The 15,210-nt window shown below is 35.6% G+C and overlaps 1 protein-coding gene across 1 annotated transcript; it reads left to right on the top strand.

Annotated features, from left to right (window-relative positions):
• Positions 1 to 5,647: 5,647 nt before the first annotated feature.
• LOC107755354 (stromal cell-derived factor 1-like) lies at positions 5,648 to 13,281 on the top strand. The gene is made up of 4 exons (XM_016572132.1): positions 5,648 to 5,771; positions 8,579 to 8,696; positions 10,649 to 10,732; positions 12,679 to 13,281. The coding sequence occupies exons 1-4, from the start codon at positions 5,705 to 5,707 to the stop codon at positions 12,701 to 12,703; spliced, it is 294 nt and encodes a 97-aa protein (XP_016427618.1). The 5' UTR covers positions 5,648 to 5,704; the 3' UTR covers positions 12,704 to 13,281.
• Positions 13,282 to 15,210: the final 1,929 nt, after the last annotated feature.

Here is a 15,210-nt window from a genome sequence, read left to right as displayed (position 1 = left end):
CTAATTTTAAATGAGGTCCAATTGTTATATGACATCTACCAGCAGGGGCCAACAGGAGGACATGCTAACCAGACTAAACCTTGACCCTAATGCGTTTCAGCTGTACTGCCTCAAACAAGCAAACAATGAGCCCCCTCGGCCCCGACATCAGGGTCCATGGAGATGGGGCAAAATTCAAAATATGCACTTGACAAATATCTGCCGTCTGCAGAATGGAAGTGTGGTGTGGGAGTTTCTGGGGCAGAGCGTTTACGTCTTTTGTTTTATTGAAAGAAGGAAAAAATGCATATTGGGGGGCTGCCAGAATCAGACACACAATGCTGCAAAGTAAACGTCTCGCCATCACTTAAAGGACCTTTTTTTTCCCCTCTCACAAGCACAGTTTCAAAGAAAATTCAAAGAAAAGATCCATTGGGTGACTGCAAAAAAAATAGCATGGGAAATCGAACAGAAATAAGGCGTTCAGAATGTTTTAAATGTGGCCAAGTTAACCTGTCAAACAATACGTTTTTTTAAATCTGACTCTAACTCTGATGTGTGTTTGATATCAGATTTCAAACCAAACAAGATTCAAGATACCAATTCAAACAATTCATCAAGCGATTCACTGGAAAGCTCCAATGTGTATGTTAAGATTTTCTGTGAATAAGAACTTAAATTTTTTTTCTCACACAAAGCTACATGTCTTCATTAGACTTATAATATAGAGCCACCATTTTTTGGTATTGTGGTGCTTTTGAGTGATTTTTTGAGCTTCAAAGCTTCAGTCCACATTTATTGTAATTGGATGGAAAAGAAGAACACAAAAGAAAATATTTTGAAGAATGAAAAATACTTTTGAAAAAGTTTTTTTTCCATATAAGGGAAGTGAATGGTGTCCAAACTGACTTTCATTGTATGGAGGTAAAAAAAAAAAAAAAGACAGATATTTTCAAAATATCTTCTTTTGTGTTCCACAAGAAGAAAGAAAGTCACACCAATTTGGTTTTCCTTTTTGGGTGAACTATCCCTGTATGTGGCAAATTTTGATATGTGGCAAAATTTCAAATGTGTGCGATAAGCATTAAAACGCAGCCTAGAAGTATTAACACATTTTCCTTTGGCTTGCACACATCTGTTACTCCAAGGAGTAATAAAGAATCGAAAAAGCAGACTGAACTTAGACAAAAGTGTTCTCTCTTTGTTCAGAGCTGCTCCTAAACCTGGTCTGGGTGAAGCGATTATACCTGGTCTATAGGGGGTCTCTCATGCAGACCTGACAGGAACCAGCTGAGACTCCAGGAGAAGTGTTAAACTGATAACTACCCCCAACACAGAGACCCCCCAGCATACAGTTTACACAGGATGGACTTTCCCTTATCTGCTCTGCATCTGATGTGTACTTAAAACACTGGAAACCATCTCATTAAAATATGCGGTTGAGTTCTTTTTCACATTCACTTGAGCTAACCTTCAAGACACTTTCGCTATTTCATATTCTTGCCTTGTTTATAGAGCAAAACCAACTGTAGCACAGTGTGAAAATGTACCTTGAGGAGCATTGTTTCTCTGATTTGACACTTAACTACTTTTGTGGTTGTAACTGAGTGTAATGTGGTTGATTTAGTCGTACTAAATAATATTTTGACTTGGATAAAAACAGTAAATTTAGATGTTTCCAAATAAAGAGCATGTTTAGATGACCCGAAACTGGACTTATTTGAACAAACTTGCCATTTGTTTAATTTTCCTGAAATGTTTGCTTTACTTTCTTCCTGATCAATATATAGATATATAATCATGTATTTTAATATATAACAATACATATGCATCTGATATCAGAAAAACAATAAGTGGTCCACTGGAAACTTCCAACTTGGATGTCAAAATTTTTAGTGAATAAGAACATACAAATTTTTATTTGTCTTTTTCTCACACAAAGCTATCCTTTGTCTTGATTAGACTTATAATAGAGCAATAACCGTATGCACCACTTTTTGGTACTTTTATGGTGTTTTTGTGTCATTTTTGGAACTTTAAAGCTTCAGTCCATATTGTAATATAGTTCATGAAAGTAAAAGGGGTCTAAAACTGACTTTCATTGTATGGACAAAAAAAAGAGAAATTTTTCAAAATATCTTTTTTTCTGTTCCACAAGAAGAAAGAAAGTCACACAAATTTGGCTTTCATTTTTGGATGAACTCCATCAAGTGATCCACTGGAAAGATCCAACTTGGATGTCAAGATTTTTTGCGAATAAGGACTTCAATATTAGTCTTTCCTCACACAAAGCTATCATTTGTCTTCATTAGACTTATAATATAGAGCAATAGCCGTATGCACCACTTTTTTTGGTACTTTTATGGTGATTTTGAGCTTCAAAGCTTAAGTCCACATTTATTGTAATATAATTTTAATATATACAACATACACTCTTAAAAATAAACGTGCTTAAAAGGTTCTTCACAGTGATGCCATAGAAGAACCATTTTTGGTACCACAAAGAACCATTCAGTCAAAGGTTCTTTAAAGAACCACCTCTTTCTTACCTTTCTATAATCTGAAGAACCTTCTTTCGCCACAAAGAACCTTTTGTGAGACAGAAAGGTTCTTCAGATGTTAAAGGTTCTTTATGGAACCATTTAGACAAAAAGGTTCTTTTATGGCATCGTGAAGCACCTTTATTTTTAAGAGTGTATAAACAATTTTGTGTACTATATACACAATAAGATATTATAATTCATTAAACATGTTGCGTCACTATTTCAGTAGTGTTTGTTTCCATTAACTGCATTGCCTCACATTTCCCCCAAAAAGACTGAACGGTTGAGCGACTTGTTTCAAAGTCTGATAGAGAGTGACTGTGTTTTTATTTGCTTTGCAGCCGCAGAGACCAGCAGAGGGAAGCCTTTCATCCCTTTATATCTTTCCTCTTTTCAAAGACGGCAAAAAGTTGTCCTCTGATTCCTAACACACATCTCAGCTTCTCAGTTTGAGCGTAATAAACTCTGCCTCTGAGGCCAGCGTGAATCAGACCTCAGCGTTTGTTTTGCTAGGATTGAGTGCTACGACACACCTGCTTCTAGATGCCTATCGATGAATGCACACTCATTCTGATGACTTGAGGTTTGAGAATGGCTCGTGGTAAATGTATATTGTTTCATGGGTTTGTGTTTCTTTGACTGCTTCCCTTTTTTGTAAGAGTTGAATGTTCAGTATATTTGTATTAACTGAAATCAAGAATGGATGTAAATAATCTCCCTTGGATCAACAATAGTCCATCATCACATTCATTAAAGTTTGTACTAAATGGAAATTAATACCGCAAAATCTAAAGAAACAACCTACACGGATGAGAGATGGAAACTCACTATACCACTAATGTAAAGGAAAAATCGTCAAACGCAATTTTAAACGCAGTATTTTTATCATGTAATCATATACAATTACATACAGCCAGCTGTATGAGAAACACTATTCATTTAACGATATAAATTGTCGTCTGGTTTATTTGTTAATGTACATACAGGTGCATCTCAATAAATTAGAATGTCGTGGAAAAGTTCATTTATTTCAGTAATTCAACTCAAATTGTGAAACTCGTGTATTAAATAAATTCAGTGCACACAGACTGAAGTAGTTTAAGTCTTTGGTTCTTTTAATTGGTTGGGTGTGCACTGTTTTATTACACATTTTTTCCTTCCACTCAACTTTCTGTTAGCATGCTTGGATACAGCACTCTGTGAACAGCCAGCTTCTTTGGCAATGAATGTTTGTGGCTTACCCTCCTTGTGAAGGGTGTCAATGATTGTCTTCTGGACAACTGTCAGATCAGCAGTCTTCCCCATGATTGTGTAGCCTAGTGAACCAAACTGAGAGACCATTTTGAAGGCTCAGGAAACCTTTGCAGGTATTTTGAGTTGATTAGCTGATTGGCATGTCACCATATTCTAATTTGTTGAGATGAATTGGTGTATAAATTGTTATAAAATAACATAAATTGTTGACTCTCATTTATGCAAATTGTTCATGCATAAACCCATGTTCTCTCATTTCCCCTTGCCTAGGAGGCACAAGTGAAAAGTGGCACAACTTACCCCACTCCCCCTAAGCTAATTTTCTGCTTAATAGATGCAGTGAGATGTAAATAAACAAAAATATAAAGTGATTTATTCACCGCCCTGCGTCACGCATTCGTCTTCAGTTGTCCGTCAGCTCTCCGTGAGAACAAAGTGAAGGAAAACTTTTCTCTGAAACACGAAACCTGAGGATGTGAAACGTGCCCTCTGCCATCTAAAGTGATACAAGTTGCCGAGTTGCTTAGGTCAGTAGTGATGTTTAGTAATCTTTTCAACATCCTCCTGCTCACTTACACTTTGAAAAGGCCAAGGGTTGAGATCAACAATGTGAACATTAACACAAGGTTTACAAATATCACCGGACGCCTCAAAACCAGAAAAAAACTAAATCTGATCGCTTAAAAGCTGAAATGTTTGAATGTTTGATCTCAGATCAAAAGGGATCAGTAAAGTACTCTTAGTAGTCTTATATAAACAACAAAGAAAATACTTCTGTTGTTTAATGGGGATGATTGTTTCTCCACCTGATACACTGTTTGTTATCCGTGCCAAAGTCACTCCTGTGACTAAATATTTGAATTGTGAGGCGCTTGAAGTGCCACTGAAACATAACAGGCTCTCTGTGACATCAAAAACATATAATTAATGTTAAGTTTGTAAACTATTTTGTTTCACATGCATGTTGTTTGCACCTCGGCTGGCTGCTTGATAACTATCAACAGCATCTAAAGTTTACGGGCTGTTAAGGGGGTTTGGTGCTGCCGAGTCTCTCAGCGTGAGGCTCTGAAGGCAGCCTATTAAAAGTGTAACACAGTATCTCCACTGACTCTCTTTGAAAGGTACTTCAGCAGCCACTGTTTTATGGACGCTCACATGCCTCGGTCTGTGCCATTGTTTGTCTTTGCATTGTTGCAGTTTGGACGAGAACTTTGTAAAAAAAAATTACTAGCAATTTCTGAGGGGAAATTGTTTCTACAACTTCTTTTTTCAGCGTACAGCTTCTAATATTGAAGGCGTTCACATGTGTGCTGGACACGTGTTTGGCAGCTTTTCCTTCACACTTTTTTAATTATATATGTCAACAAAACTAATTTAAGCATACGCTTCAGATTTTAAAGATCACAAAAAACATTCAATGAAGTGTGTTCAAACTTTCACCTGGTAGTGTGCAGTATACAATTCAAGCACACCCTATATAGGGAATCAGTAGAATCCTATAAAACAGAGGGAATCTGATACACGACTGGTCAGGAAATACAGCAGCGCCAGTTAAGCGAAAGTCGAGCTCCAGAAAAACATGACATGAAACAAACAATAACAAATCGAACCATTGAGAAACAACAATACTGAGATAACAGCAGGAGCTCCACTTTCTCCACTCCTCTGAGAAAAAGATGCAGAGGAAGACAGAAACAAGAGTCTGAGTCCGACTGTCACAGCTGAATCTCTGCCAGAACATTTGAGGAACTTCACTGAAGACGCAGGCTGTCGGAGGAGAGGGTCCGGCCCCACTCCCTCCTCCTCCTGAGAGAGGGGGGAGTGTTTCCCTATGGTCCTCAGTCTTAACACTTCGCAGAGCGCTGAGACGCCACACTGAGCTCTGGAAGCTAGCTGTGACGGACAAAAGCCACACACACACACTTGGCATGGATAGCAAAGTCCTAGCGCTGGTGGCCCTGCTGACGGTCGCCATGTGGAGCCCAGAGGCTGACGGTAAGTGGGTTACGGCTAACATTTACAGATTTACAGCGTTTCAGTTTTCACATGATGCTTTGAAGTGTTGAGTTGCAATTTAATTAACTAAATAACAGTTGCAAGATGGATATTGGTGTACCATTCCGGGTTATGACAGTTAACTGAACCCAAAACCATAAAGTCTTTACTTGGAATAAAATAAACTTTTAAAGCAAAATGCAATGTAAAAACACTTAATCTTATCTTTTCAGCTAGTTGCCAAAGCAACATTCCTCGTTTTCATTTAATTCAACTTGATGCACTAAAATAAAAGTAAAACTGGAATAAAAAATAATAAAGACTATATAAACATATTTCAAAAATAATAATAATAAACTAATAAAAATGACAAAACTACAACAAAATGACTAAAACTTTAAATAAAATTAAATGGAAATTTAAAATATAAAAAATTAAATTCATTCAAAATATTAATAAAAACTATAATAGTATCTCAATGATACTAAAGTAACACTGATAATATTCTGGATATAATTTTATTTATTTGAGTTTTTTTTATTTTGTTTATTTTTAATAACACATTTATAATAAATGAAATGAATGTATTCATTATAAATGTATTAATCAGCATAACATAAAATGTTTATTTTGTTTTAGCACGTGAATACACATATAAATTACTAGATGGATCAGACCAACATCCCTTCGAAAACAAAAGAAAAAGTGAAACAAAACAAAAAAAGACAAACAAAAAACAAAGACAAAAATAAACTAAACAAAAAGCCAAACAAAAAACAAAACAACCATTGTTTTCTTATTGATTGGAAGTCCACTAAACTGAAAAAAAAATGTTGATGGATTTACTTTGAAACTATTTTCACTCAGAAATTGCTAGTAAATTACACAAATAATTACAAAAAAGGCAAGTAACAAATTAAAGTGAATTTTTGAACAAATTGAAGTTTTAAATTGCAGAACTACTGTATAATTAATCAACTAAGTTTTAGTGAATATTTTCAGTTAATGATCATTATAGTGTTAACGATCATTAAGGGGTTCCGCATAAATTTGCATATGCGTCTTCGCGTTAAATACTTGATGTACATGTCTTTACATGTTAGTGGGTCTGATTTAGGCTTTCAGAGCAATGTTTAACCAGCTGAACTTGGTGGGTCTGGCTTTGTTGTTTCTGTGAAAGACCAAGCACTGTTTACTTATCCGCAAGCTCTTTTAATTAGTGTCTAATTAGGGAATAGTAAGCAAAAAAAGTTCCTGCGCTGTTCACTTGGCGTGGTGTTTAGTCAAGGCTTAATGGGCCGGTGTTTAACATGACAAAGGGAACAGAGAGTGTTGGAAAATATCTATGGGAATGCCAGAGTTTGACTTCCCTCATAACCGCGTACGTTTCGGCGGAGCGCAAAGGAAACCAGGGAGATGTGAAACCGTTCAGAGAATGTTCTTCAACAGATTCATTTAATGCACATATTCAGGAGCAAAGTGCCTGGAGAGGCATGGTGTGATTATGGGATTCTGCCGTATTTAATGTCGAGAACCCTCTTTATGAAAAATGTGGCGAGTGAAAGGCGGGCTGGCCCCCGTGTGAATGGACGAGAGCCACTAGAATGGCAGACTAATCTCTTTTTAATGATCAGGGCTTGTTAATGGACGCAGGTGATTGGAGCCTTTCAGATGCTTTTACAATGAGGAAAAGTTCTGTGATTTATGCTGTTACTGTATGATTATATGGCATAAACTTGAATTGTGGATTGCTTCAGTTGGAAATTAAATTGAGATTTCATTGTGTCTTTCCAAGTTCACAATATAAATGTTCTGTCAAGAGATTTTAAAGGTTCAGATCAGATAGAAAACAGCTCAGTTTGACAATTGCATATTTTCACTTTTTACAGTGAAAAATGTTGTTTTGCAAGATTATTCATCTTGTTATTGGATGAATTTACAAAAACTGTAATAATCAGTGGCTATATAAAAAAAACTATTGGGTAACTTATTAATTGTTTTAACAAATCAATACTCAGTTTTAAACTGTAAAACAGAAGATTTGTTTATGTTTAAAAAAAATCTGTGCAACATATCTTTTAAACTATTTCTTTAAATTAATGAAAATAATATAAAGAGATACATGGAATTGTGTTAAATATTCAAAACATATTTTTCTAATATCTATTTTTTGAAGAATATACTCTACCATTAAAAATATTTTTAATGTTTTTGACATCAGACACTTATGCACATGAAGGCCGCACTTATTTGATCAGAATTACTGTAAAAACAGTAATAATGGGAAATACTATTTCAATTTAAAATAACTGCTTTCTACTTAAAAATATTTTACAATCGAATTTTTTTGTGTGATGCAAAGCTGAATATACAGCATCATTACTCCAGTCTTCAGTGTCACATGATCATTTTAAATATGCTGATTTGCTGCTCAGGAAACATTTCTGATAAATTATCAATGTTGAAAAGAATTTAGAATTTTATTTTGATTGTAACATTATAAATATCTTTACTGTCACTTTTGATCAATTTAACGCATTCTTGCTGAATAAAAGTATTAATTTCTTTCAAAAACTCTTACTGATCCTAAACTTTTGAATGCTGCTATAGTAATTTAGCACTTACTGTCTTACAAATGATAACTTAAACTCAGTGTAAGATTGTACTGACTCTCTTGCTCCGATCTCATCCCAGCTAAACCCATCAGTCTGGTGGAGAGATGTTGGTTTAGCACTTACTGTCTTACAAATGATAACTTAAACTCAGTGTAAGATTGTACTGACTCTCTTGCTCCGATCTCCTCCCAGCTAAACCCATCAGTCTGGTGGAGAGATGTTGGTGCCGGTCCACTCACAACACCGTCCCGCAGAGGAGCATCCGTGAGATTAAGTTCCTCCACACACCCAGCTGCCCTTTCCAAGTCATGTGAGTCAACTTTCCAGATCCATCTATCTCACACTCGCTAAACTGTATTTTGTATATGCATTACATGGCTACATTAAGTTACACCAATGAACGTCATTTTGCAAAACAGCGCCAGAAATAGCTCTTAAAGTTACAAATTTCCAGTTTAAGGAGCCAAATCTGTGTGGGAATGTAGCCATGTGCTCCATTGTTCACAGAATAATACAAAAAAGAAAGAGAAAAGCGATTTTTCCCAGGTTTTCACGACACAATACTTGTTAAGGGTCAAAATGATTAGCTTTCTGTTGAGGGTGACCTTGTCATTTTAATTTTTACCAGCATTTGGAATTACTTCAGCCGTCTGGAATGTATTAAACCGAACCATTTGTACCTCGTCGGACAGCAAAAAGCCAAAGCGCTACGGGGGGGGATCAAGATTATAGGGGTTACAGAGGTTAGCATGTAGCCGAGGGTCATTTGGGGAACACACTTTGGCCGGATGAAATCACCTTTAATCTGCCGTCTTCCACACATCTTGTTTAGAAATCCTTTCGGATTTGTTGGCCCAGATGAAAGACAGCCACCAACCCTTTCCCCCCACAGACACGCACATCACTCATTTTGTTGTTAGCATTAGCTAGCTGTGAGGTAATTACTACCTGCTGGCTCGGTCCCAGACCACCGACAAGCTCGCTCGAAAGATCGTTTAGACTAGCTAGATTAACCCAGAGCCCAAATCACAAACAAACAAACAAATATAGATAAAGTCAATGGATGACATCCCGCCTGTAAACAAACAGGGATAGCATTACGTTTTTATTTAGCTTACTGATCGGGAAGTTGATTGTGAGGATTGGTGTGTAGATTTGGGGTTAAGCGGATCTTTTATCTGCGCCGACAGGCTCCATTTGTCTAGACAGATTGAGAGATCTGTGTGTGTGTGAGGTGTGAGCAATACGAATAGCCATTTGAATGGCAACGTGAGCCTCTAACTCTCAAACACAACCTTTTGGCACCGAGGTGCGAAGTCTGGGTGTCATTTGCGTGGTTTTCTCCATGTGTGGGTGAATGAAGCGTTTGAGGGGATTTTCCTGGCTGTACCAAAGCTCATTTGGAGGGCAGATATCAATCAGAAAGATTTCTGTTTGAGGGTATTTCAGACCCATGACTTTCTTTTTGTCATTAATGAAAAATCGCACATCAAAAGTCGTGTAGACAACGCTGTAGGCCCATTTGTTGTAAGGACATGTACAGGTGCATCTCAATGAGCCAAAATCATCACAATTAAAAGAACCAAAGACTTAAACTACTTCAGTCTGTGTGCATTGAATTTATTTAATACACGAGTTTCACAATTTGAGTTGAATTACTGAAATAAATGAACTTTTCCACTACATTCTAATTTATTGAGATGCACCTGTAAGTGTTGTCAAATATATATGTATAAATCTCACATTTATGGATCACTGATGGACACTTTTCACATTTCCCTTTCGAAAATTAACCGTGGGTTTATTATTTATTATTTTATTTATTCTAAGTTTGCATGTGTTTGGTTAGTAACAGAATTAGATAATTAAATTATTTTAAATTCTATTGTTTTTTTTTTAAGAATTGGGAGTCAGAATCTGAGAATACAGTATCCATTTAATTTCATTAGAAAAAAAATTGTTACTTTAGACAAACTATATGCACATGTACAGAGCTGGGAATCCCGGGCAGAATCTTCCGAATCATCAAAAATCCAGAACTTCCAGACAGCACAACATTGTCCTTACAAACCTCCTCTAATTCAGTCCTGATATCTGATGAAGTGCAGTGACTCCTGCCAGTACAGTAGAATAGAGGGGCTGAAATGTAGTCCATGACGGACAGCTGATATGATCTGATAAAACCCACCGAGGGAGAAAACTACAGTCTCTCTTTTGCTCTCGTCCGAAACAAATCCCTTCTTCTCTCTCTCTCATTACCAGTGCCAAGCTGAAGAACAACAGAGAGGTCTGCATCAACCCCAAGACCAAATGGCTGCAGCAGTATCTAAAGAATGCCATTAGCAAGTAAGAAGAAACTCTTTCTACACTAGAAAAAGCAGCAGTTCTCTGAGGAATCATGGGATGGAATACAGACCTTTTCCTTATAGACTTAAAAAAAATTGAATTAAAATGTAAACAAATATATATAGCAGAAATAAGCAGTACTAGAAAGTGTATGTTCCACACAATACATTGCGTAAATTTTAAGCATTTGTATGTTTTGTTAAGTTTCAACACTAATACAACATCAGACACTTTCAAAAACAGAAACATCTTTTTCTACAAATGTAGAAACTGAAACTGTAGAAACTCCAAACTGGAATAGATGCAGCCTTCAAGGTAATTTCACACTTCTAAAATATATAACGTCCGAAAAAAAAAGAAAAGAAAACTAAACTACGCTTTAAAAACTGGTGATGAAATGATTTTCACTTCGAAATTGCTAGTAAATTTCACAAATAATTAACATTAAAACACAAAGTAACATTAAATTAAGTTGACTATTTTTTTACACAAAAATTTTAATTTTTAATTTACACAACTTGTAATTTGTTACGTTACGCAAAGTGAATCCCGTCCAAATAAATGCAGGAATGCAGTAGCATTAAGGGTTTTAAAACAAATCTTAGCTGAAATTTACAAGCTGTTGTCTTAAACGGTATATGTGGAATGTTATTGGCTAATTTAAGGTTATAGAAATTACACGTTTACCTTAGTAAGTAATTATAGGCTCCACCACAGAGCCTGAAGCGTTTAACCCCTGTTCTTTAATTACACTAATTGTAGATTAATGATGAGGTAACAGGCAGAGCAGAGAGGTTTTACACCATTATAATCGACCTCCTATTGTGCCACTGAGCCAAAATGACTGATGCCATAAAATAAAATAAAAACATGTGTCGATCATTGTCAGAGCTGTGTTGTTACTGTAAACTAAAACAAAAACTATGAAAAAAATATGTTATTAATTATGTTAATTAAAAAGATATACTAATAAAATATCATTTATATGATTAGGCAAAAATTTATATAATTTTATAAATATTAATAAATAATATATAGTATTTAATAATTATATTATATTATTTAATATTTATAATATAACTGAATATATGTTATATGAAATAATATTATATAAAATAATATTCTACTTTAGAAGTATTATTCCACACATCTTGTTTAGAAATCCTTTCGGATTCGTTGGCCCAGATTTTTTATGAAAAATGCTGCCTAGCTGAAATAACTGAAATAAAACAAGTTCAAGTTATAGTATTAAAATTACTAAAACTAAAATTGAAATTAAAACAAACAAAATCATTGCAAAACGTAAACTAAAATAAACATGAAAACTGAAAATGTAAAAATTAATCCTACTTAAAAATATTAATAAATAATCATATATAAATAATACTACAATAACACTGGTCTAGAGTTTACTGACTCTCTAAACATCTCTCATGGAAAATATGTAAAAGCTAAATAGATATTTTGTCATTTATTGCTACCGAAGTGACAATTGTTACAACATAAAAAAAATGTTTCAAGTGACGTACTTACAAGAGATTGTTCACTAGAAGTTGATGTTCTAGACAGTTTAAAAAAAAGTTAAATGCATAAAAGTTCACACAGAAATGTTTAAAGACTATGATTGCACATTTCCAACACTATCTCACGACCAATTCGTACGTATTTTACGAGGTGGCTAATTCGTACAAATTCGTACAATCTCACTCGTACGATTTTGTACGATTTGTCTATACCCCGGTGACGGGTACGTTTAGGGGCGGGGTTAGGTGTCGGTCATTCTTACGAATTCATACGAATTAGCCACCTCGTAAAATATGTACGAATTGCCGTGAGATCGGGTTGACATTTCATCCTCAAAACTCGCAAAAACTTTACATTTATTTAAAAATCAGCAAAACTCGTCTTGTTCATCTCTAATGATATGATTGTTCTTTCTTTTCCAGAATAAAGAAGAAGCGCTCAAAGTAAACACCTGAGGATGTGCGAGGAGGACCACCGTGCATCTCTGGCCTCCAAAGAGTCACCCGTCCTCTTCTCTCGCTCTCTTTGATCACTCCTCCTCTTTCTGGACTGCTTGCACAAACAGCACTTCACCTAAACCTGCCTGTCAAGCATCCAGACAGCATGCAGCTCACCAAAACACAAGCCAACACCTTCCTCCTGACGCACTGCTACTGCGGCTGTGATTACTGACTGAATGAAGCGACTGAATGTGACCGTGAACGTTTGAATGCGAAGGCAAGAGAGATATCTACAGGTTTTCCGCAACTTAAAGGGTAGTAAAAATGAGAGTTTGTGTCATAGTTGTGAGGGATGTCTAAACTTTAGGATAGTTTGGGATTAATAAGGGACATAAGCAAGTGAAAATGAAGCAGAAATTTAAACCTGCCCCGTTCTAGCTTTCACTTTTTGTTATTTTGCTGCTCATAGCTTAGTAGAAGTTTTTAAAAGCTCACCAGCACACATGAATGACACAGCATGCTAACGCTAGCTCTGTTCCAAAACCTAGTGAGCCGCCTACTGAGCAAAAAATTGGAGTAGAAACAATTTTCACCCAGAAATTGCTAATAAATATTACAATAAATTACAAAGAAATGGCAATTGAACATGAAATTTTGAAGTAGAAAACCTGAAATAGTATTCTCTTGTAAAACGTACTCCAAAAACCTTTATAAGGGTGCAACAAAAACAGCTAAATAAACTGTCTTTTCAAATTTAAGTATGCGTGAATTGTATTTCACGAATAAAATTAATTGCGACAAGTTTCATTAAAAACCCAAGATGGCGGATGTGAAATGCCAATCATAAAAATACTTACATTTCATTAAATACTCAATAAAAAGTGAACAACTATTTTCCTCAGTATTTTTATGTTAGTTGGTTAGTTAAATGCCATATTGAATTTAACACGAATGAAAACCCACAACATTCAAAACCGTTTTATTAAGTTTTTGACTGAACATTTATTTCGTCGTTTCATCCGCTGAATAATCAGTATGTTGTTAAACAACAGTACAATCCATTGAGAGCACTGTACTTCTATCACTCACAGCCTCAACTTCATTCCCGCCAAAAAATACATATGCCGTAACCCTAAGTTCTATTAGCTTAGCAACATGCTAACATCAAACTTTTCAGAATCCATTTTTGGTGGAGCATTTCAAACAATTTACTTACTAAGTTCCATAACGATTATGGTGCGGACTTAGAAGACAGTAGTGCACTTAGAAGTGCAATATGTAGGCAGCAGATAGCAAGGTTTTGGAACAGAGGCACGTTTGACACAGGGCTGCTACTACAGGAAGCAGAATCACAGTTTCATGTCTTCCACTTCCTCTCTGCAACCTATGTGTAGCAAATGCCAGACACTGAAATTCAAGAAATATGCAGTTTAACGCAGATGCTGTATGTATAAAGCAGGTGTCGTTAATGCAATCACGCCACGGCAGCTTAAAACTTCAGCTCATATGCATAGAGCAACATTCCATGACTCAGGCCTTAATTAACATCATCTGCATACAGATCTTGTGTCATACTGGTTGTGATTCGGATCCAACAGGACCAACCAACATGTAAATATTCTCCAGCACTAAATGGCTGTCAGTAAATGGGTTGAACAGGGACCAAAAACTGAAAAATGCAAGCGATTTGTAGGCAAAATTAATATTGCTTTATGTATTCCATATGTATCAGTTTTTTTGTTTTTAGCCACAGAATTAAAGGATGTAACTGTGATTTTGGTTTTTATGACATTAACACATTTATCTAACACATTTTGTTTTTCTGTTCTGATGTTTTGACTCAAATGCCCAGTTGCTGTAATGTTTTTGAGCCACTTTAAAAATATAAGGAGTTTGTAATGTAATGATTTATTTTTGTATTTTGTATTGATCAATATGAATAAAAACACAACAGTACAATATGAAGGAATTTCTAGAGTATTTCACAGTTGCACAGCTATAAAACGGTACATAAAAAGGTTAAATCTGTGCAACGTCTCTCTACTATGGGTAGTTACTTCAGAAACAGAAAGAATATGCTGTAACTTTTCCGTTTATAAGATGATAAATCACAGGACAGTATTGACCAAATTTTCTTCATTCCTGAATATATGCGCCAACTTTCAAAAAATCCGCTCCTAGCTCCAGGCAAAATCACGCCGCTCCACTCCTCGCTCCGCTCACATACTCTGATACACACACACACAAAGAAAAATAAGTCGATAGAATAGAAAAAATAGAAAGCTAGTGTTAGTTATTTTTTTATAAAAAAGAAGATAAATAGATAAAGTAGAATTAAAATAGAATAGAAAGGGCTAGAGTTAAAGGGTCAAATAAAGATGGAAGAGATGTGTTTTTAGTCGTTTCTTGAAGATGGCTAAGGACTCAGCTGCTCGGATTGAGTTGGGCAGGTCATTCCACCAGGAGGGAACAGTTAATGAAAAAGTCAGTGAAAGTGATTTTGTGCCTCTTTGA

This window comes from Sinocyclocheilus rhinocerous, unplaced genomic scaffold, assembly GCF_001515625.1.
Source record: "Sinocyclocheilus rhinocerous isolate Xijiao unplaced genomic scaffold, SAMN03320098_v1.1 scaffold2307, whole genome shotgun sequence".
Lineage (NCBI taxonomy): Eukaryota > Metazoa > Chordata > Actinopteri > Cypriniformes > Cyprinidae > Sinocyclocheilus > Sinocyclocheilus rhinocerous.
The sequence above is the reverse complement of the archived record's forward strand: the minus strand, read 5'-3'. Positions and strand labels throughout refer to the sequence as shown.